Source organism: Raphanus sativus, chromosome 7, assembly GCF_000801105.2.
Source record: "Raphanus sativus cultivar WK10039 chromosome 7, ASM80110v3, whole genome shotgun sequence".
NCBI lineage: Eukaryota > Viridiplantae > Streptophyta > Magnoliopsida > Brassicales > Brassicaceae > Raphanus > Raphanus sativus.
The window spans coordinates 18,206,485-18,228,736 of record NC_079517.1 but is presented as its reverse complement, the minus strand read 5'-3'; the positions used below and the strand labels follow the sequence as shown (position 1 = coordinate 18,228,736).

At 37.0% G+C, this 22,252-nt stretch overlaps 3 protein-coding genes across 3 annotated transcripts; 2 read left to right on the top strand and 1 right to left on the bottom strand.

The window, feature by feature from the left end:
- The first annotated feature begins 255 nt into the window (after positions 1-255).
- On the top strand, positions 256-3,727 carry LOC108815608 ((Z)-gamma-bisabolene synthase 2-like). The gene is made up of 8 exons (XM_056990620.1): positions 256-357; positions 508-784; positions 1,076-1,092; positions 1,452-1,813; positions 1,912-2,133; positions 2,768-2,900; positions 3,002-3,250; positions 3,364-3,727. The coding sequence occupies exons 1-8, from the start codon at positions 256-258 to the stop codon at positions 3,661-3,663; spliced, it is 1,662 nt and encodes a 553-aa protein (XP_056846600.1). The 3' UTR covers positions 3,664-3,727.
- Positions 3,728-8,295: 4,568 nt separating this feature from the next.
- LOC108815607 (uncharacterized protein At4g04775-like) lies at positions 8,296-8,902 on the bottom strand. The gene is made up of 2 exons (XM_018588158.1): positions 8,747-8,902; positions 8,296-8,655 (listed from the first exon to the last, which is right to left on the bottom strand). The coding sequence occupies exons 1-2, from the start codon at positions 8,900-8,902 to the stop codon at positions 8,296-8,298; spliced, it is 516 nt and encodes a 171-aa protein (XP_018443660.1).
- Positions 8,903-18,930: 10,028 nt separating this feature from the next.
- Positions 18,931-21,425, top strand: LOC108818369 (probable aquaporin PIP2-5). The gene is made up of 4 exons (XM_056991306.1): positions 18,931-19,340; positions 19,703-19,998; positions 20,745-20,885; positions 20,978-21,425. Exons 1-4 carry the CDS (start codon positions 19,037-19,039, stop codon positions 21,095-21,097), a joined length of 861 nt encoding a protein of 286 aa, XP_056847286.1. The 5' UTR covers positions 18,931-19,036; the 3' UTR covers positions 21,098-21,425.
- The last annotated feature ends 827 nt before the right edge of the window (positions 21,426-22,252 follow it).

Sequence of the window (22,252 nt, the reverse complement as noted above, 5' to 3'; positions counted from 1 at the left end):
CCAAGTATTTATTTAACAAACGTTATTTAATAATCCTTTTCAAATTAACCCCGTTTATCCTTTGACCAAAAAAAATATTTAATGGTTTTCTTTTTGAACAACATGCATTATGCAAGATGTGAACATGGGTGATAATTAGGTAATATAGTACCAATCATGATCAACGTTATTTTAAAAGCATGGTTTCAGTACTATATATTTTAGGTTTCCCAAACTCCTAGTCTTCTATCTCTTTTTGTACCTCTCTCTCAACCTATGGAAGCCCAAACAGCGTTTGGCCATGAAAGTCTTGCCTTCCAAAAGTTGTCTCACTCCCAATGGACTGATTACTTCCTCTCTATTCCCATCAGTGACTCGGTGAGAAATTAACAATTATTATCGTTTTTTGTTATCAATGTATTTAGTATTTACAAATATTACGCAAAATAAAACTTTCCCCAACAAACAATACACTTTTGAGTGATTTTATCAAATGAAATAAAACATTTGACTTGACTAAACTAATAGGGACTGGATGTTATTACAAGAGAGATTGACATACTCAAACCTGAAATAAGGGATCTCATATCTTCACAAGGTGACAATGAGACATTGAGGAAGAAAGTGCTTTTGATCCAATTACTTCTTAGTCTTGGTCTCGCATTTCATTTTGAGAATGAGATCAAAGATATCCTGATCCATGCTTTTCAAAGGACAGAGGATATAATTGGCAATGAAATGAACTTGTCAACAGTCTCCAACATTTTCCGCGTATTTAGAACATACGGACACAATATTTCATCAAGTAAGACAGTTTTCCTTTCTCAAAAAAAAAAAAAAAAGAAAGTAAGACAGTTTTTATTTTATTTTCTTATTTTATTGTAATGATATTCATGCAAATAACTTAAAATGTAAACTTAATCTATGCAACATAACCACTGAATTTATTTTAAAAAAAATACACATAAAATAGTTCGGTAAAATCTGTTAGACTTACAGAAATTACTGTCATGTTAATGAAAACTTGGTTGTCGTCTCTCACTCCCTTCTTAATTATAGTAACGCATAAATCTCTTCCTTGTCTGTATATATACAGGCGTATTCAATAGATTTTTTTTTTTTTATAACTCTGGTATTTGGGTAGCCACGTTCCCAACTATCCCCAAAGAAGGTCCAGCGCCCCAACGGAAGGGATGTTAAATCCTTTGTGCCCAAGGTTCGAACCCGGGTGGCGGGCAGTACAGCTGTACCTCCTTTACCACCAAGCTACGAACACTTGGTTAAAACTGTGTAGGTTGAATTTTTTATAGTGACTGAGCTCACCCCGAAGGGCCACCTCGCCAGAAATCCCCTAAAGAATTTTTTAGCTAACTCAGTACCACCCCGCTGTCTCTAAGTATCAAACTGGCGATCTCAGGTAGTCATGTGTGAAAATAATCGCAGAAACCACTAGGCTACCATACGCTTCTCAAAAAAAGGACGGTGGGAAGTTTGAGGAATCTCTTATGGGAGATACTAAAGGTATACTAAGCCTGTATGAAGCAGCTCACTTGGGAACAACGACAGATGATATATTCGAGGAAGCTTTGAAGTTCACATCGAGTCATTTGGAGTCCTTGCTGGAAGGTGGGACGTGCCTGCCTCATGTCTCAACGCTTATAAGAAATACACTTTACTTACCTCAGCGTTGGAATATGGAGGCAGTAGTTGCAAGGGCATACATTTCTTTCTACGAGCAAGAAGAAGATCACGACAAGATGCTACTCAAATTAGCCAAGCTCAGTTTCAAGTTACTGCAAATGCATTACATCAAAGAGCTGCAAACTTTTATCACGTATAAAAACTGTATATTCATTGTCTATTCGCGTGAACTTTCGTAACTCCTAATATATTGAATATTTTTCTTTTTCTCTTTATTTTACTGATTCGAAGATGGTGGAAGGAGCTAGGTGTTACATCCAAGATGCCAAGTCAGTTTAGAGAGCAGATCGTAGAGGCGTGGCTAGCAGGACTGATGATGTATTTCGAACCTCAATATTCAGGTGGAAGGGTTATTGCCGCCAAATTCAACTACCTCCTTACCATTTTAGATGACGCTTGCGATGATTATTTCTCTATTCCCGAGATTGCAAGCCTCGTCGATTGTGTGGAAAGGTACATCCAGTAACCCTCTACTTATAGTTATAGTAGTTTTATGTACACTCGTTTATTGATGCTTTTGTGAATTTATTTCCCAAATTACTTGCACTTGTTTATAAGTTTTCTTTTATAATAAAAAGTGAAATGCACGCTTAATAAACAGCAACAACAAAGTCAGTTTTAACCAACTAGTAATTTCGACTAAAATTTTTGTTAATACTTTTACTATAGAAAATGTTAAAACTTCCGCATATTTTCCTGTAAATTTCCGAAAACAGACGTTGGTTCAAATAAATATTTTTCTGTCTTAGAATTTGCTATTGTTACTTATCAATAGTTATATTTTCATTTGATCCCAAATGCTTGTACATAACGAAGTGATAATTAGGAAAACTGTATTTCATCAACATAAATACGTACAGAATATGTGTTTTCATGTTGTGAGATTTAATTTGTAACCCATACCAGTCCTGAAAATTTGGAGGTTGTAGGCGATTTAGTAAAACTTTCAATAAAAAAAAATCTTTTATAAATTTGAGAATATATATGTCTATATAACTTTCATAAAATTTGGGGCCATTAGCTAGTGTTTCATTGGTTTATCCCAGAACTGACCCTAAAATGATCTTTCAAATCTAAATATGTGTAGATGGAGTCCTAATGACGTTCACACACTAGATGATTTGTCACGGCTGGTCTTCCAGCTTTCGTTAGATGTTTTTGACGATATCGAAAAAGGAGTGAGGTCTCAACCCTACCACTTGAAGGAGATGCTAGAAGAGGTGATTACTACAATGGTTTTGTTTTATATATTGTACTATATAGACAAATGGAAGAAAAAAAAACACAGCGATACTGATTATATATATATTTTACTAAGCAGCTCAAGATACTCGTAAGAGCAAGCCTTGATCTTGTCAAATGGGCACGAGGAAATAAGGTTCCTGGCTTCGAGGAATTTGTGGAAGTTGGTGGAACAGCACTTACGACGTATGCAACATTAATGTATTCTTTTGTCGGAATGGGAGATACTGCAGGTAAAGAAGCTTACGAGTGGGTAAGATCTAGACCGAGATTGATCAAATCTCTAGCTGCAAAGGGTCGTCTAATGGACGATGTGACTGACTTCGAGGTAGAAGGGAACTACCGATTTATGTCTAATTATATTCAGGTTTTTTTAATTATGAAGTTTTAGTGGTTGTGAATCGTCTTCTAAGTTCTAATACAGGCGTTTGGTATTGTCAGAAGGACATGAGTAATGGGTTTGCTGCAAATGCGATCAACTATTATATGAAGCAGTTTGAAGTTTCCAAAGAACAGGCAATGTTAGAATGTCAAAAGATGATTACAGACGTCAATAAGACCATAAATGAAGAGTTATTGAAGACAACCGCTGTGCCATGTCGTCGAGTTCTCAAGCAAGCCCTCAATTTTGGACGCTTATTGCATGTCCTCTACAGCAAGTCCGATGATATATACAATTGTAGTGAGGGAAAACTCAAAGAGTATATAGTCACCTTGCTTGTAGATCCAATAAGTCTTTGAATTACACCATGAGTTAAGACAGTGACAATGTTTATATCTCACTGTTGAACAACATCATCTTAAAAGTTGTGTTGAGAGAATAAAAGTTATGAATTTTACATTCAGTTTAAGTTGTATAACTTTTTTTTGAACACTGGTTGTATGACATATTTCCTCCTTATTATATGTTATTTTTATATATTTTTAACATATAAATAAATAAAATTAAGATTATTTACCTTATTATTGGGAATGATCACTCAAATACTCTTAACGAGGCAAAAAATATTCTCACTCAAATATTCTTAATGAGACAAAAAAGTATTATGTCATACTTCTACGAATTCTCACGTATTTTTTATCTATTTTCATATTCTTCATATGGATTGGCAAAGTCATAAATGAAGAAAAAATATATAAACTCTATGAAAATGAGATGATATTTTGTTTTAGTACCATTTTTAACAAAGTAATTGAGTATATGTTTAAATTTTATTTTAAAAAAAAATATTTTAAACAAGATTTCAGTTGTTAGAATTTTTTTTACATATGGTTCATTTTTTTACATGAAACAGCCTTAGTAAGGTTTATGCATATATTCAGTACAACAGTACGATGCATTGCATTAAAAATAGAGTTGTTTACGTTATGGGCTACTTTCTGACTTTTGTTTACGTGTTGGGCTACTTATCACTTCTTGCATACTTCTTCCTTCTCGGCGTCATGTGTTTTGTCCAAAAACCCCTTGGTTTAATGAATCTTGGCTTGTTGCGGTTTGGTCTGTCGGAAGAAGGGACGCGAGATCGGTTCGATATTGGTTTAGTCCTGCATTTATTAGTTAGGTGTCTTGACTGTTGTGAGGCTTAACACGATCAAAAAGGTGGATATCAGATCCAAGGGCTTGTGTCAAAAGAAATTCATCGTACATTAGAGACAACGATGTGGAGTTAATGCTGCGTAGGTTTATGTTCCAACCTAAGAGAGCTTGAGATTTATACTCAGTGGCTCAGCGAGGTTGTTCCTAAGCGTTTACTTGGAGGTTCGTAGCTAGGACCCATACTTGTTCCATGTTTAAAATCGTTCGATGAAACTCTTACTTGTTTATACAATTTCTGGAACGCTTTTTTAATGTCTGCTTTGTAGTTTCATTGTTGCAGGCGTAACCAAATGGAAGAGCTGAGTATGGTAATCGCTGGTGAATGGGTTTGTGGTCACGGGAACCAGTGGGATTTCGTTGTGGACAAGAGCCAGATGGCGAGGCTTGTTAGCGTGTACGAGGGGATGTGTTTAGGAGACCTACAACTTTCTGTCCTGAGGGAGTTCAAGCTCGACGTGGCTGTCTACAAAGCTAATCTTAGCTACTGGCCACCTACAAGTTTGGAACTGGCTACAGGGATAAAGACCCCACCGGTTATACTCACAAGCGACGCAGCAATTAGGTACTTTCTCCAGCACTTGAGGGTTAAAGGAGCCATGAATCTGTTTGTGCAATTTGAAAAGGGGCCAGCTTTAGTGGTTGATGACCACATCGATGACTCTGGGATGGGATTTGTCACTCCTAGTACTCTGAAAGCGAAGGGGACTTCAAGTGCTCCACCTCGTTATAAGCAGAGTACACCACGTAGTGGGATTTCTTGTTTACAACAGGACAAGTTTGGGACTTGTGGTCCTACTGTTTCAAAGAGGCGATGTGTGAGTGAAGCTCCTGCAGTTAACCTTGATGATGTTAACTTTGTTCTTGAAGCTGAGAAAATGGAAGCGGAATTGGAGTTTAGTGACACTCTCTTCGAGGAGGATTTGGTAAGTCTTGAAGATGAGGTGCCGATAGAGGAGGTATATGATAGGGACGTTCGTCCCAGAGGTTACGACGAGGAATTCTGGACTCCATTGTTGAAAGGTGACTACGGTGGTTCCAATGCTGTTAAAGCTGTGTACAACGAAGATGAGATTGTGGATGGGATGTTCCGGAAGTCTGGTCCACGTTTCTTCCCCAGCAGTAGCACTAGCTGTCCGCAAGTTGGTGTTGCCAGTGGCTCTAGTGGAGGAGCAGGTGACTTCATGGCCGCGCCTGGGGGTGAGACTTCGACGGCTGGGGGTGTGGAGGGTCAGAGTCGAGCACGTCCACGTGTACTAGATGACGTCGCTGATGAGGAGTTCGACATTCCGCCGTTATTCGACGATACTGCGTATGAGGCCTCTGAGATTCCGGATCTTGATACAACAGAGAATGATGGTCAGATATACGTTGGCAAGGTCTACGGAAACAAAGAGGATTGTCAAATATCATTGGCCATCTATGCAATCAAAAAACAATTCCGTTTCAAGCAAACAACAACAAAATTGAATTCTTTTGTAGTTCAGTGTCCCGACTTGCGTTGTGATTGGAGGGTATTGGCTCGTGAAATTAAGGGGACTGGATACTATGAGATAAGGAAAGCTCAGTTAGATCACAGCTGTCCAGTTGAGTTCAGGATGGGATACAAAAGCAGAGCAACGTCGAAGGTGATAGCTGCTGTTTACAAGGGTAAATTTGGTTCTGCTGGTAAGGGTCCTGTTCCTCGAGAACTTCAACAGCTTTTGTTAGAGGATCTGAAGGTGTCAGCATCGTACATGAAGTGTTATAGAGCAAAAGAGAAAGCTGTTGAATCAGTTTTTGGATCAGAAGAAGATTCTTATCTGAAGTTGCCCAAGTATCTACACATGTTGAAGCTTGCAAATCCAAGGACTGTGGCAGATTTAGAAACCGAAACTGATGCTGAAGGACATGAGCGGTTCCTCTATTTTTTTTTAGCGTTTGGGGCTTCGATAGTTGGTTTCCGTAAGCTGAGGCTGGTGCTTGTTGTTGATGGAACACATCTTGGTGGGAAGTACAAAGGTGTTTTGTTGACGGCGAGTGGGCAAGATGCTAACTTCCAGATTTTTCCACTGGCATATGCTGTTGTGGACACTGAAGATGAGGATGCGTGGACTTGGTTTCTACAGAAGCTTGAAAGAATTTTGGGTGACTCCCCTAGGCTGGCTATAATATCGGACCGAGCAACCTGTATTGCTACAGCAATCAAGCGTGTTTATCCTCGAGCTCATCATGGATATTGCATTGTTCACTTGGCTAGGAATGTGAACTCCCGCTACTCAAGTAAAGGATTAGCTAAAACAGTTGTTGCATGCGCAACAGCATTTAGACCAAGTGTTTACAAGGACCAGTACTCCAAGATAAGAAGCACAAGCAGTGACTGCGGAGATTATCTCGGGAAAATTGGAGTTGCTCACTGGACGAGGACAAATTTCCCAGCTGATAGGTACAATATCATGACAAGCAACATAGCTGAGCAGCTTAACAAAGCACTTGTGGAAGGGAGGACTTTACCAGTGATGCAGTTGGTGATCTTCATACAGAGGATGATGACTCGTTGGTTCAGGGCTAGGAGAACCAAGGCGGGGAAGCATAGAGGACTTGTAAGTATAGAGGTGGACAAGGAGATAACTAAAAACATGGGAGCTGTGAGTGGGAGCAAGATCAATTCTTCCACTGATTGGAGATGCGAGATAATAAACAAATTTGGCAGGTCGGACCGTGTTTATCTTGATCACAAGCAGTGCAGTTGCAAGTACTTTGATAAAATCAAAATACCCTGTGGCCATGCCCTTATGGCAGCTAACCATTTGGGAGTGACATTTGATACTTTGGTTGGACATTGTTACAAGACAACGACGTGGAGAGAGACATACGCAGGGGTTATAGAGCCTCACGGTGATTCACGTGATGTTGAGATTCTAGATTACGTTGAGAATTTGGAGTTGTTTCCTCCAACAACCAAGAGACTAGCAGGTCGGCGTCGCAAGAATAGGTTTCCATCGACTGGTGAATTTCCAGTAAGTAATGTGGATGCTTCTTATTTATTTCGAGGCTGCAGTGATAGTCCTAATTTGTGTGGATGCTTTTTATATATTTGCATTTTGATGAGCAACTTTGTGCTTGCAGGTTGATAGGAAGAAGAAGGAGACACCAAACAGATGCACCCGTTGCCGTGAGGTGGGACACAACCGCACAAGGTGCAAGGCTCCGTTGCCGTGAGGTGGGACACAATCTCACAAGGTGGAAGGCTCCGATCTTATGGAGAGTGATGGTTGGTTTGGTGGCTATTTTTTGGTGATGTTTAGAAATACTTTGTTTTCGGAGGAGAGTTGATTTTTGGTGATTTGAAATCACAACAATGCGGAGTTAGTCAATTGCAATGCGGTAAAAACAGAAGTTTATTTTTTTGGTGATTTTTATTTTTAATCACAACAATGGACAGAACTTAAGGTATTTGTCTTGATTGTAATGATTTTGATTTGAGAAATGGTATTGCATTTGTAGGACAGAACTTAATGTTTGGTTGAGTTTGTTTCGACATTATCATTCATTTGTTTTCGTTTTTTGTACTGTTTGGAAGAACTTGTGGATGGCACACATCATTTGGTGTACAGCTGTTTAAAGTATATTAGCTAGAACCGTGTAAGAGTAGGATGAATACAACAAAGAGATTGCAAGGGTGAAGCTTAATGAGTCTTACAATAACCGTATTTAGAACAATAAACTAAAGAATACACACTAGTCCTGATACGACGAGAACAGAAGATGTTAAAGAAAGCAGTACAAACACACAATGATCAATTGAGTTTGTAAGATAACAATGCATTACATCCTAAAACAACGCAAGCGGCAGCAAAGTTGCGTAGTGGAGAGTTGGCGAGATTTGCAGATGCGTCTGTGACAGTTGTATCGATAATGTTTGGTGACTCAGCTGCAGACATGGACATCATTGTATCCTCAGAAATCATTCGGACTTTGCTTGCTATGTCTTGTTTAATCTCGAGTAAAGCAGTGTCTTGGACAGCTAGCTGGTCCCTGAGAGTCTTGGAGATTGTTTGCACATCGTGAAGAAAATCAAGAAGCTTTGCGTCTACCATTCTAATCTCGTCAAGTAGAGCCTCGTCTTCCCATTTAAACAAATGGTCTTCTGTTTCCCTCTATTAAGAGCCCCATGTGTATTCAGACATAAGTAAAGGCGAGAAATTGAAAACCCCTAATCTAAATTAGCTAGGGTTTGGAGATGCAAACCTGCTTAGCAATTACACATCTGTAGAACCGCCAACAGGGGTTTTCTTTTGTTGAAGAGACAAATGTTTTGAGGTTGTTTCCGCACCAGCAATGTGTGGGAACCCCGTAAACGTTGCGGCGGATACTGGTACGCGATGAGGAGGAGGAGGAACTCATGATTATCGCCGGCTGGTTTGACTGTTATTTAGGGTTAGTAAAAAGTTTGAGTCGACAAAGGTTTACGAGAGAAGGTATTTATAATGTACCTGCTAAACCGGTTTCTATTTCAAGTAGACCGATGTTTTTTGTTGTATGTTAGTTAAAATAATTTTGTTTGGCTAACGAGGCCCAAAAGAGATATGTCATACATGGCGGCCCAATAATTTAGTTAGGCTTGTGGACATGGATGGTAGTGCGTACAAGAGAGAAAACCAGAAATAAGAAAAGTCAGAGTAGTTCCAAATATATTACAAACCGGCAACAACTGAATCCTAAAAGTTTTTACATAGAGGATGAGAAAATGGTTTGTCTCTACTAAAGAGACAAACAAGAACGCCGAAAGTTGCATAATGGTCCTTAAAGGAAAAAATGATCTCACCGGCTTTTTTACTTATAGTAGGTTGGTAGCACAAAAGTCTTGTAGAGATCTAGCACGTACTGCTTACGAAACGCGTCAACCATCTTGTCTGTGATCCCCGACATGCTCGGTTCAGGATCACCATGTGCATGCATTTCCAAGAACTTAACACTAACCGGGCCACAGTCGCCTGATCTTTCATTTTTGTAGGAGTCTTTGATGCGGGTACATGTAAACGGTTCGAGACGGCGGAATTGTGTCAGCTCGTAGTTAGCAACCTTCTTGACAAGGTAAAGGAGGGACTTCAAGACCGGATTCATGAAACGCTGAATCTTATAATCGCTGTAGAGATCAACCATTGGGTCCAGGATTTCAACAAGTCCCAAGTCAAGGTTTATTGCAAGGCCAACCCAATGTCTGTCTTGCCAGATCATGGGTGTGTAGACAGTAGTTACATCCTCCATCCATTTTCTCCCAGGCATAAGAACGATTTCAGAAAGATGTCTGTCCCAAATGAATGTCTCTTTCTTACGGGACTTCCCGAAGCTGGGCCACATCTCCTGAATGCCAGAAGTAAGAAATGGTGTTGTGAAGCAGATTTTCTGAGTTTGGAGAAGTCCAGCGTGCCTTTCAAATAACAATTGCATGAGCATAACCATGTGCTGCAAAAGCATTAATTGTATAACATCAGGAGTGGTGCTAAAGCTGTTCTTTAGTACATGTGATTAAATAGAGATGAGCAGAACTTACATATGTTGTAGTCCATTGCTCCGGGACAGCAAGTTGTAGGAGGAAATTGTTTGAGAAACCCAACTTGGAAGGTGTGTTATGAAACCTGCAAAGTAAGAATTAATCACTTAAACACTTAGGATTAATTTGATCAACTAATTGATTATTAGACAGGGAATTTGTGTTACTTACGCCTCACCAAACTTCGATATTGATTTGTAGAAGAGATCCCATTGTATCTGGGGGAGTTGACATATAAGAGAAGGCGCAGGGATATCTTTGCATTTCACTAGTTCCTTAGCGACGTAGTTCTCCTCCATGCATGGAATGTAAGTGGGAGTTCGCCTTGGCGGGGTCCCTTCACAGTCAGAGATTTCTGTCACGTCCATGTTCTCAGATGGTTGACCCTGTTCACCACACAGAAATGCAGGTTATAAACAGGAAAGACATAAAGGGGTCAAAAGAACTGATATGAACCTTGTTTGAAGGGACTGTCGGGGATGATAAAGGTGGATTGGATGTAGCGGTTGCAGAAAAAGCGTTCACTCCTGCTGCATGAACAGCAAAACCCTCGGTACTGCCCGGACTCTTAGTTGGAGAAATCTCTGGTGGACTTGGCCGTGGGGACAAAGGGAACAGGCAACCCCTACGGGAAGCTGGGCCCGCTGAAGAGTCATACTTAGGCTGGGTGGGTGTGGGTGGATCTGGGGAGATCGGTGAAAAGATCTGAACACCTCTGAAAAGAACTTCTTGGAAAGGAGGGCTTATGAGTGTCATTTCTGGAGAGTCCTACAAGTTAAGTGCGCTTGTATCATACAAGACAAAGGCTGTAGCAGCGGGGGGACTAGGGGTCTGTACGATGGAGTTGTGGATGGGGGTGATGTGGACAGTCGAGTCTTGGATGGAAGCTGTGTGTACAGTGGTCCCGTGTACGGGTTGCATAGCTGGAATCTCTTTCTGAAGAAAGTGATGCGCTGCGTATTGGCTGACAATGGGGGTTCCATCCGGATCAATGTTGGTCTCTTTCTGAAAATAAAGAACCAGGAGAAGTAAAAAGAGTTAACCAACCCAACTTTCTGTTAAAAAGTTCAGAAGACTAAGTCATATTACTCAAAGAAGTAAGTATGACTCACATTTTTTTCAGAAACAGAAGAGCTAGGGACTGGTTGTTTATCCTGATCAATTTGCGGCTCCGGCTAACACAAATCATAGTTCCAACAAAAATCAACCAAAACACATAGGGGAGAAAAAAAACAAAGTCGCTAGGTGAAGTGTGCTTACAGGGTTGTTGTCTGCAGAATCATGAACCATCCAAGACGGATCCGTCTGGCATCCTTTGTCTGACATGTCAGATGTTTTGTTGGATGTCTTAGAAGACTGTAGCAAAGATTGGAAGGACGACTGCTTGCATGAGGAATGACGCTTCCTTCGTCGCATCTGCTTGTGAACCTCTTGAACTGTTGCTGAAATGCCCCAAATTGATTCGAGAGACCACTAAGAAGTTCCAAAACTTTGTCATGTTGACTAGTGGAAGTAGAAACTCTAGAGAAATACGTGCTGATGCGACGCTGCTTGCGGGCCGAGGCTCTTATGCCAATGGCATCCCTCAGCTTTTTATTCTTTCCGCCAGTTTTTCTTGAGTGTGTGGAACGTTTCTTGGTCTTGAGTCCTACGGCAGCGTTTGGGAAAGTGATGAACACTTCAGAAGTGTCCCCACCAGGCCACATGGTTTTTGTGAACGGCTGGCGATCAGCAATACGTTGTTCCATGTAGGCAACACGGTCATCGTCGCATATGTCAGGCCAAATACCCCAGCCAGGATGTGGTTGTGTCTCTAAAGGTATCAGCGGAGTGACCACGAGCTATATCAAACAAGGTAGCGAGTTATGATGAGTGAAAATGTGAACTAAAAGGTTAAAATGTGAAAAATAAACAAAGGCGTCACCTCGGGGTCAGCTTCAACGCCGTGTATGTCGAGCGTCGCAATTGGTGGGTGGATTGGGAGGTGATCATCAACGAGGTCCATGATAGTAAGCGTGTCGAAGGGGGCTTGAATTATCGAGAGGAGCTTCGGTATGGCAGCAAATGCAAGCAGTTGTAGCGTCAAAGGGAAGCCCTGAAGTCTGTAAGTTTCCTGCTTCAAAGGGAAGCCCTGAAGTCTGTAAGTGGCCTCGTGTCTAGAACGTAACAAGGAGGGAAGGCACCGCAGGGCAAGCCAGTAATTGTTCCAAATTCTTGAAGCCCATAACGCATAGGGTTACCCCCAAAGACAGACCAAAGAGTGTGCTTGTCCACGGTGATGAGTTGTCTCGTAAGGAATGAATGTATGAGTTTTCCCGAAACAGGACACTGGCGTGCTGGGAGATCGAACAATTTCCCAAAGCAGGATGCTCTGATGATATCAAACTCCTCTGTATCCCGGAGAACATTGCGAATGAAGGCTAGATAGTCCGGCTTCGAGTATATATTGTGGCGGTTGCAGGGATAACGGTTTATCGCAAAAAGCCTCCGTGGCAGGCGGTTGTCGGGGTTGTCTTCCGCTGTAACAGATTAGAAAGAAGAATATTAGGTGTTTGCGATGGTTAAAGTCGTATAATTAAATGAGAATCGTTAAATGAAGAATAAAAAAGTAACAGAACATAGGTATCCCCAAAACAACTAAACCCTAAATTTCCAGATCTAAGAAACTCAAAAAGGCTTGCTCTATGACAGTTACACTAGTTTACGGAGGGTAATGGGTTGTCGGAAAAGGAGATTTCTTGCTCTAAGACGTTAGAACAAGTCGATATATGATAAAGTTGGATTTGGTGAAGGGAAAGAAACATACCTTCCATGTCCTAACAATGTAATTAATACCGAGAGCAACGGCGATGGATTAAGAACGCGGTGGAAACGAGAGTGAAGGTTAGGGTTTGAGAGAGCAGAAGGAGAAAGGAGACGAAAGTGGGAGTCGCAGTCTGAGAGAGAAGATGAAAAGGTTAAATCGAGAGAGAAGATGATATGGGCCCCAATTAAATTCAAAATTCAAAAATGGTATGATTTGGTTGTGAGATGGATCGGTTTGAACATGGTTTGGTTTTGTTGAATCAGACCAAGATGATGCTGGTCTAAAGAGAGGACACAGAGGTCTTTTAAGCAAGACAAAAGTATGTCACAAGTCTAAAGTAGTTAAATGTGTTAGTAGAAAGATAGAAAGTGGCCGAGGAAGTAAAAAATTCTTAAAAATATGATAGACACCAATTTCTTTTTTGGATTCCATGCTTTGGCTACAGGTGAGATTCGAATAACTTACCACGGAGAGTTTACTTTATGAACAAATTCTTTGAATATTCTAAAATAAAATGGAAGAAAGTTGCTTTAACTTTTTATCTTACGTGGAAAAGGTCTGAAACATAGTGGCCTATCAGCAAATGGATGAAGAAACTATAAATAAATCACTATTAAGAAAGTTAAAAGTTAGTAGTTAAGAGATTAAAATAGGAAAAATTGTGAAACATATTGGGCAACTAGGCATTCACGAGAGCAGATCCAAAACCCTTTTCAATATATTTCATAGTAAAGGAGGAATCATTCAGAATACCACATCAGTAAGTTAGGAGCCAACCGGAATTTAATACATTCCAAAAATAAACAGCGAACTTAGTTAGGTGTGGTGCTCCCGAGTTTATTCGCAAGTGGACGGCATAACTACAAGAGTTCAGAATTAAGAATGTGTTGGCAAGAAGAAGAAAAAAACACAAAAACTTTATGCGAACAGAAGAAAAATAATATGGCAAAAGCTGCAATTGGGTCGGTGGATGATGGCGAGTTACCAACCCACCTCCCCCCCCCCCCCCCCCCTACTATCTAGTTTGAACATGAGCATTTTATTCGTTGCAACCCACGATTTTCCTAAGAACATTACATTTCATCACATTAATGTTTATCCAAAATTTATGCCATTACTTCAAACACATACACACATAAATGTGTATATATTTGACAAAAAAGTATATATATACAGTGATCAACTTAAAACAGGTTAGTATAATTTTAAAAATTATTATTTGACAAAACTAATAAATATTTAAATCACATTGTTCTCTTCACCTAACGCGGATATGAGTTTACGCTTTATGACTCATTTGAATGCCCTGAAAAAACAGTCTATCTGCGAGCTTGCGACTACTCTAGATTCAACCAGATTAAAAAATTTCAGTTACAAAAAGGTAATAAATATTATATATTCTAATAAAAATTTCTATTTAAATTAATATTTATTGTATATAAAAATATATCTAACTAATTCCTTTTAAAAATTGTCTATATATAGTTTTTTCTCTTCAAATGCAATCATTTTTACTTATTTTTTGTCCAAATTTTTGATATTATTTTAAAGATTCTAAAACCCGTAAGTTTGATAAAAATCATTTAATTGAAAAAACTATTTTAGTTAAATAAATGAAAATTATTTTAAGTAAAATAATAATTTTTAAATATACACTTAATTTCTGTAAAATAATAGTTTAATTTATTATAATTTCCAGAATTTAGTTTTGTATGAAATTGGATCTCTTCAAAATGAATTCAGGATCATTTCATTGTTATGTCATGTTCTTATATTTTTCTTTTGTGGGGGATTCTAATTTTACCACAAACTTAAAACTATATTTTAAATTTACCTTTAAGATGATCTCAAAAAAACCTTAAATTTGTGAGAAAAATTAAATTAATCTTCTTAAATAATTTATAAATGTTAAATTATCATTAATAAAAACTTATAAACTCAATTTCACCTTTTAAAATACTAAAATCTATACAATAATTAGTAAATCATAAACTCAAATGTTAGGATATTTTTGACTGAATTATCTTTTCGATAGTTGATACTCAATTTATGGAATTCCAACCAACTTCTCTTTTCTTTTTGTTTTAGTTTTGTTCAAAAATTAGAAATGGAAATTCACTCTTATACATTGTCTAATTTGTATGTATATGTCTAGTTACAGTTTTATGTACCAAGATTATACTAGTTGCAAAGGAAGAGTACAGCTTTATATATCAACTAAAAATTCGGCACGAAGTTCTCAAATTGGTCCACCTATTCATAGAGTACACAACCTTTTGTTTAGATACCGCTAATTCGAGAATTCTATAGTATTTAGGTTTGGTACTATTTAGTTTTTTTTTTTTGAAAAATACTACTCTGTTAAAAACTTATATCTATAATTTATAATTATAATTTTTCGCTAAAAATAAAATTAGTGTTTTATGTCCTCTCATATCTATAGGTCCACATCTGATTTAACTTATATTTTCTCTTTGCCTGAAAGATAAAAGCGTATACGAAGATTTGTCATCTTATACTGCAATTGATAAAAAGATATATGGCAGTAACGAAGAACTTCATACGACGAAATATGAGATGTGATAATTACTGTTTATGGTGTGGAGAATGAGGGGAAACTGTCAAACATGCGATTTTTGAATGCCCACCTACATTACAAGTATGGTCCTTATCATCAACACCAACAAGTCCAGATATCTTTCCGATTCCGATTTTTTTATGAAAATATGAACTACCTTTTCTGGAGAAAGAATAATATTATTGAATCAGAATTAGACAGTGACTTTTATTCATAGATAATATGGTACATTTGGAAAGCCCGAAACGATAAACTCTTTAGAGGTATTTATAGCGATCCATTGAAATTAGTTCGTTATGCTGAGAGCGAGTGTCAGACCTGGTTCAATGCAAATGAAATGGCGCCATCGACCCCACAAGAACATGATTTGGGAGAATCTCGAGTCTTAAACTTGAGGAATATTTTTATGCAAATGGATCATGGACATCCGCAGCACAGTTCAGTGGGTGTGGATGAATTTGGATGGATAGCATGGGAAAAATATAACTCATGGGAACTCGATACTTGATACGACAAGAATTTGCTTTGCATTCTGAATTCGAAGTATTACGGTAGGCGATGGAGAACATGTTCCAACATGTCAAAACTTCAGAACAGACTGCAAGAACTTGATTGTTATTATTAAGGAGCCAAAATATTAACCAAGTTTCACAACAGAATTAGAGAGGATTGAAACTCTGCAGATATGCTTGCCGGCCTTCAAGATCACTCATATTCCACGAGCACAAAATCAGATAGCAAACTCTTTATCTAGGACTACGAGGTCTTTTTATAAAGAGTTTTATTTTATTGGTTGTTCTATTATTTTCTGGTTATTCCAACCACTTCTTGTTTGAGTAATATAATAGCCGTTTGATGTAAAAAAAAAATACACCAACCATATAAACCTAAGAGAAAATTTTAGAAACAAAATAATTTCATAAAATTTTGAAAGATCGATTGCGTTTTGAGAAAAACTTGTATGCAACCCTACTTTCTCGAAGAACTCTAAATTTAAATAATTTAATGGACAGTGATAGACATCTTATTCGTGGACTAATTCGTTTGGACTCGCAATCTTTTTCATGAAACATTTTTGACCACATTATTAGAAAGTCTGGCTTGGACCATGATCAAATGAAAAGCTTCAAGTACAACCACCACACTACTAAAACCGCATTTCCGTTGTAAGTTTATCAACATGAAGTTTCAAAAAAGAAACTGTATCAACATGAGTATCTATTAAATAAAATAAATTGTTATTTATAATAAGTATTTTTAATAAGAGGATTTATACTTTAAATGTTAAATGTTACTTATAAGTCATTGTCTTGGCATATCTTGTTCATGTCACATGTTTCGTTGGAAAACATCAATGCGGTGGCGGAGGGAGAGAAGGAATAAGGGGGGAGCTGCCCCCTATGAAATATTAAAACTTTATGATTTTCATTGATTATTCAAACAAATTATGGTTTATGTGGTCAATTTCTTTCTATGCCCCTTACGGAATTAAGTCTAAATCTTATACTGCCTCCGGTGAAATCTTTGTTTGGCTCCGCCACATTATGGTCATGTTTTAGGCTGAGAATGGGAAGCATATAAAAAGTGGTTCTCATGCTTTGTGGAGGATCCACAACATAATTCCCATTCAACAAAATAGTTAATTTTGTTGTATTTAGTGGAGGACACACGATGAATAATAAAGCAGTTTTTAACTATGAACAAAAGTGAAGAACCACTAGTGAAACAAATTACACTTGTTGTTTTGAGTGTTTTGGGCAGTCTTTGTAGTACGTATCATTTATTTTTAATTTAACTAAAAAATAAAACTAATATATACTATAAATTCAACTAAAATTTTATTTTCAACTAATATACCTAAATACCTACTCCTAATCATATACATCTTATGATCTGAAATTATAATTTTTCTTTTTGACAATGTGTACGGGAAAGCTTCAAAATATTTAAAATTGATGTTTAAAATAATTTATAAAACTGTCTTTAATGTGTTAGCATTAAAGATAACCTTTAATTTTTTTATTAATTAACTAACATATGTAAATATCATTTATATTCATTTAATAATGTAAATTTTGTTTCATTTTTACATTATATTTGTTATATATAATATTTTAATTATACTTTATTTTTAAAATGTGCTATTTTATTGTTTGGATTTTTTGAATGATTAAAAATGACTAATTTTTAATTAATTTTAGAGCTCAGACAATTATATTACTTTATATAAACATATAATTATTTTAAAATATATACGATCAGATAAATATTTAATTTTAAAACTTAAAATAAGAATATATATGTTTAAAATAATATTCTATTATATTTTGAATAAAATTTATATTTTTCATTTATAAAGTACTTTTAAACACTTTTAATTATGAAAAATAATATTTTAAAATTTTATATAGATTAATTTAAATTAGTACAGTACTTTGGACCACTTTTTATCCACTTTCACCATTCGAACACATGTTTTGAACCGTTAGATCCGCTAAATCCACATTTGAACTGCTCGATCCGCTTAATCCACTCTTATTCCGCTCAATCCGCTGGATCCACTAGATCCGCAATGCTTGATACGTTTTCTCCATTCGGAGCCTCAATGTAGTTGGGTGGTCATCTCTTCGAATCCATCTAGCTTGTCTAGTTAATATTCCCTCTGTTTTGAATTAGATGTCGTTTTAGAGTAAATTTTTTGTTTCAAAATAAGTGTCATTTTATGATTTTAATGCAAAATTTATTGATTTTTTATTTTAAGATATTTTTCTATTGGTTGAAATATGGTTAGGTATATTAGTAATGATATTTTATTTAATAAATATGTAAACTTAAATATTTTATTAATCTGTGTGTCAAAGTTTAGAACAACAAGTAAAATGAAATGGAGGGAGTATATGCTTATTACCAATAAGCCAATAATTTTTCTTTATTTTGTAATTACAAAATATATATTAAAGCACTACTCTTCTAAAGTCTTATGAAAGTAAAACTTTAAAAATTACATAGATTGTTTTATAAAATGGAGTTCTGGTTCTATTGATTACTATGATTTTTAGTTTCTTTTTATAGTCACAAGAAAAATCTACCTCTTTTTACTATAATCCGAAATAATAATCTAGTTATTTTAGATTTTGAATGGTGATAAGTGATAACAAGCCAAACCGACCAATATTTTGGCAGATCAGTGCATTATTTTTGAACCGGACACGGATTAGTGTTTTTTTTTTTGATTAGTGTTTGTTTCTTATCATTTTGTTGCATTAGACTGTTCATTGTTTGTCCATTCCACTAAATACCAAAACTGATAATACTTGATTAAAGAAAAACAGTCTAATCTTCAAATTGATCAGCTCCGCTCGTTGCCCTCATTCCAAAACCTTAAAAATGTTATCTTAATAACAACGACCAAAAAGTAAAACAAAAACCAAAGAAAACAGAGCCCAAAGCCTCGTCACATCTGCCCATAAATACCCTTCACTGACTCGCAAAGTGCTACACCACATCAGTTCTCTCTCTCTCTCTCTCTCTCTCTCTCTCTCTCTCTCTTAAAAGATTACAGAGACATACTCTTAGTTTTGGTGAAGAAGAACACTATCAATGACGAAAGATGTGGCTGGCGAGAAGGGATCTTTCTCCGGAAAAGATTATCAAGATCCACCACCTGAGCCTCTGTTCGATGCTACTGAGCTTGGGAAGTGGTCTTTTTACAGAGCTCTCATCGCTGAGTTCATAGCCACTCTCCTCTTCCTCTATGTCACCGTTATGACTGTCATTGGTTACAAGAACCAGACCGATCCAACCCTAAACCCTGACCAGTGTGCAGGTGTTGGTGTACTCGGCATCGCTTGGGCCTTCGGTGGCATGATCTTCATCCTTGTCTACTGCACTGCCGGAATCTCTGGTCGGTTCCTATTTCTCTAATTAATTTAGTGTGTTTTATATTTTCCTCTTTTTCATAATATAAATATTACGTATAAAATACCAAGAATAATACATTTATTTTTCTCTAATAGAATACTAAAAATAGAAATTAAAAATAATTCAACCAATAATTTTTTTATAATATATAATTAATTGAACAATTTTCAATGAAAATTAAAAGTACTATATAATATCATAAAATGTAATATTTTCAAAACACCAAAAACCTTTTAAAGCACTGTAATTAATATGCAATATAACATTCATTTGTGATAAAATTCGGTTTAGTTTTGGTTTTAAGCTGGCGTTGATGTTTTCGTTCAACTTATTTTAATGGTCCAGGTGGACATATAAACCCGGCCGTGACGTTTGGGCTGTTCTTGGCTCGGAAAGTGACGTTGGTGAGAGCGGTTATGTACATGGTGGCTCAGTGCCTTGGTGCAATTTGCGGTGTGGCTTTGGTTAAGTCCTTCCAGTCTTCTTACTACACCCGCTACGGTGGTGGCGCAAACGGTCTCTCACACGGTTATAGCATCGGCACCGGTGTTGCCGCCGAGATCATCGGTACTTTCGTCCTAGTCTACACCGTCTTCTCCGCCACTGACCCCAAGAGGAGTGCGCGTGACTCTCACGTCCCTGTAAGCCACTATTCCCATTTTGCTTAATTAGTTACGAGGATGTGATAAAGAGAGTCTCGTGGTTAGGTCATTTCCAAATACACCGCATTAATGGAATACGTAGAATTTCCGTGTCCTATACGGCTAATCGGCCTAGAGATGAATAATATGCATTTATTGGGGTGGACACACTAATACCATCTACGTTTAAAAACATGGCCGACCATGAATTTTGTGGAGTTGAAACATTTATTAACGAATACATTATTTATCTTAATTAACTTCGGAGTAAATATAATATACATATTAACCATTAAATGTTTAGGAGTCCTAACGATATTCTATCTCGCTATACTTTAATGCTTAGAACCAGTTATGGTCTAAAAGTGTAACATTTTGTTTAGTAAATGATTTGCTCTGCAAACTTATATATGTTTTGATATTGGATGGCGATAACCGAACCAGATATTATGACAAGAATTATATATTATGTATACTGTGCCAGCCTAGCTTGTAGATTCTTCATTATAACAAACGACAAAAGTGGACATTGTCATCTAAACTTTCTGTCTTTCACGCCTATCTACATCATACATGAACGTCCTTTTATTTGAAAATGGTCCCAAGGTCCATTTGCAACCACGTATCCTTCTTTAAAACTTTGAGACACGAACATAACTATATTACTAATATTTGGAGTCTACACTCTGTCTCGTGATTTAGTAACATGTATCTTTTGTTATTGTTTGATGATGTGGTAACTGAAGGTATTGGCTCCATTACCAATTGGATTTGCGGTATTCATTGTTCACTTGGCTACAATCCCAATCACGGGCACTGGCATTAACCCTGCAAGAAGTCTTGGAGCTGCAATTATCTACAACAAGGACCAAGCTTGGGACCATCATGTTCGTGTTACTACTATCAATAATATTTTACTTCCTCTCGATATTACTTTTATGACAAGGTTTTCTTAACGTTTTCTCTTCTTATTTTACAGTGGATATTTTGGGTTGGTCCGTTTGCGGGTGCAGCCCTTGCGGCTTTCTACCATCAGTTTGTGTTGAGGGCTGGTGCGGTAAAGGCGCTCGGGTCCTTCAGGAGCCAGTCTCACGTTTAACTTTGGTGTTCCTCAATTAGCAGAGAGAAGAAAATAAAGGCTGCGTTGGAACCTAGTGACATGTAGTATCTAATTTCTTGCTTGGTGAAGTGAGGGTTTGAATGTGACTTGTGGGCCAACTTTGAAATGCTACTTTCGCTTACATCTATGTTTACTTCTCAACTTTATATTTGCTCTATTGCGCTAGCTTGCTGAATTCCGTATGATCGACTTTCCACGTGAGAGTATAAAAGTCCCCTAAACCTACACGTGGAAGATTATGCTTACTTTAAGAAAATACAATATTTTATGAAGTAGTCCTTTTATCAAAATTTTAAATTACGTTTTATATGTGTATGATTTTCTAATGACGTTTGATTGTTATTATTTTATATTAAAGATGAAAAAACACAAACTGGCAGTATCCATGCATGAAAAGAATGCAAATATTTGTATTATTCTAAAAATATCTAAAGACATACAGCTTGTTAGAGCAGCTGCAACGCCAAACTCCACAGACTCGATAACCAAGGTAAGTTTTTATATTATTTTATTATTTTAAATTTTTTTCAGATTTATAAAAAAAAAACAAAAAAAAAACAAAAAAGGAACCAATCACTCGATCTCACGTGGCGAGACCGGTAGTAAATTGATCCTTAGCTACGGCATTCAAGGGCACAAATCCTTAAAAGTTTTGGGTCCCACGTATTATAAAAATAATTTTTGGCTAAGGATTTACTTCTAATATGCTGCGTTGCAGCTGCTCTTAGACCAAAAAAACATGCAGCTTTTAAAGTCTCCATAATTTACGTAATTTTGTTTATCCTTTCTGTCAAATATTTGGTCTGTTGCCTTTAGTAAAAAAAAATGTTGGTCTGTTGCCTTGTTAGCTTGGAAAGTATCCTCCCTGATTTTGTTGAAAGGTCACATTATAAGTGATGGATAAGACGCACTGAAAGTCAAAATAAGTGGCTCATCGTAGAGGAGTTTAACAACTTTGTCTTCCATGCGCATTACTGAATCACATGATGAAAATAGGTTTTGGTACAACTCAATTGACAAGCTTGTTACTCCATATAATAATCATCTTTCCTATGAAACAGAAGGAAACATCATCATTGACATTTAAACTCAACCATAGTTTTTTAATCGTCTATAACTTTCACAAGGACATTA

Excerpts from the sequence above, each read along its gene's own strand:
- LOC108818369 (XM_056991306.1), top strand. The coding sequence starts at position 19,037 with ATGACGAAAGATGTGGCTGGCGAGAAGGGATCTTTCTCCGGAAAAGAT. Across the intron at positions 19,999-20,744 it reads CGCGTGACTCTCACGTCCCT|GTATTGGCTCCATTACCAAT; the intron begins GTAAGCCACTAT and ends TGGTAACTGAAG. Across the intron at positions 20,886-20,977 it reads ACCAAGCTTGGGACCATCAT|TGGATATTTTGGGTTGGTCC; the intron begins GTTCGTGTTACT and ends CTTATTTTACAG.
- LOC108815608 (XM_056990620.1), top strand. The coding sequence starts at position 256 with ATGGAAGCCCAAACAGCGTTTGGCCATGAAAGTCTTGCCTTCCAAAAG. Across the intron at positions 1,814-1,911 it reads GAGCTGCAAACTTTTATCAC|ATGGTGGAAGGAGCTAGGTG; the intron begins GTATAAAAACTG and ends ACTGATTCGAAG. Across the intron at positions 2,134-2,767 it reads CTCGTCGATTGTGTGGAAAG|ATGGAGTCCTAATGACGTTC; the intron begins GTACATCCAGTA and ends AAATATGTGTAG.
- LOC108815607 (XM_018588158.1), bottom strand. The coding sequence starts at position 8,902 with ATGAGTTCCTCCTCCTCCTCATCGCGTACCAGTATCCGCCGCAACGTT. Across the intron at positions 8,656-8,746 it reads GATGTGTAATTGCTAAGCAG|AGGGAAACAGAAGACCATTT; the intron begins GTTTGCATCTCC and ends GGCTCTTAATAG.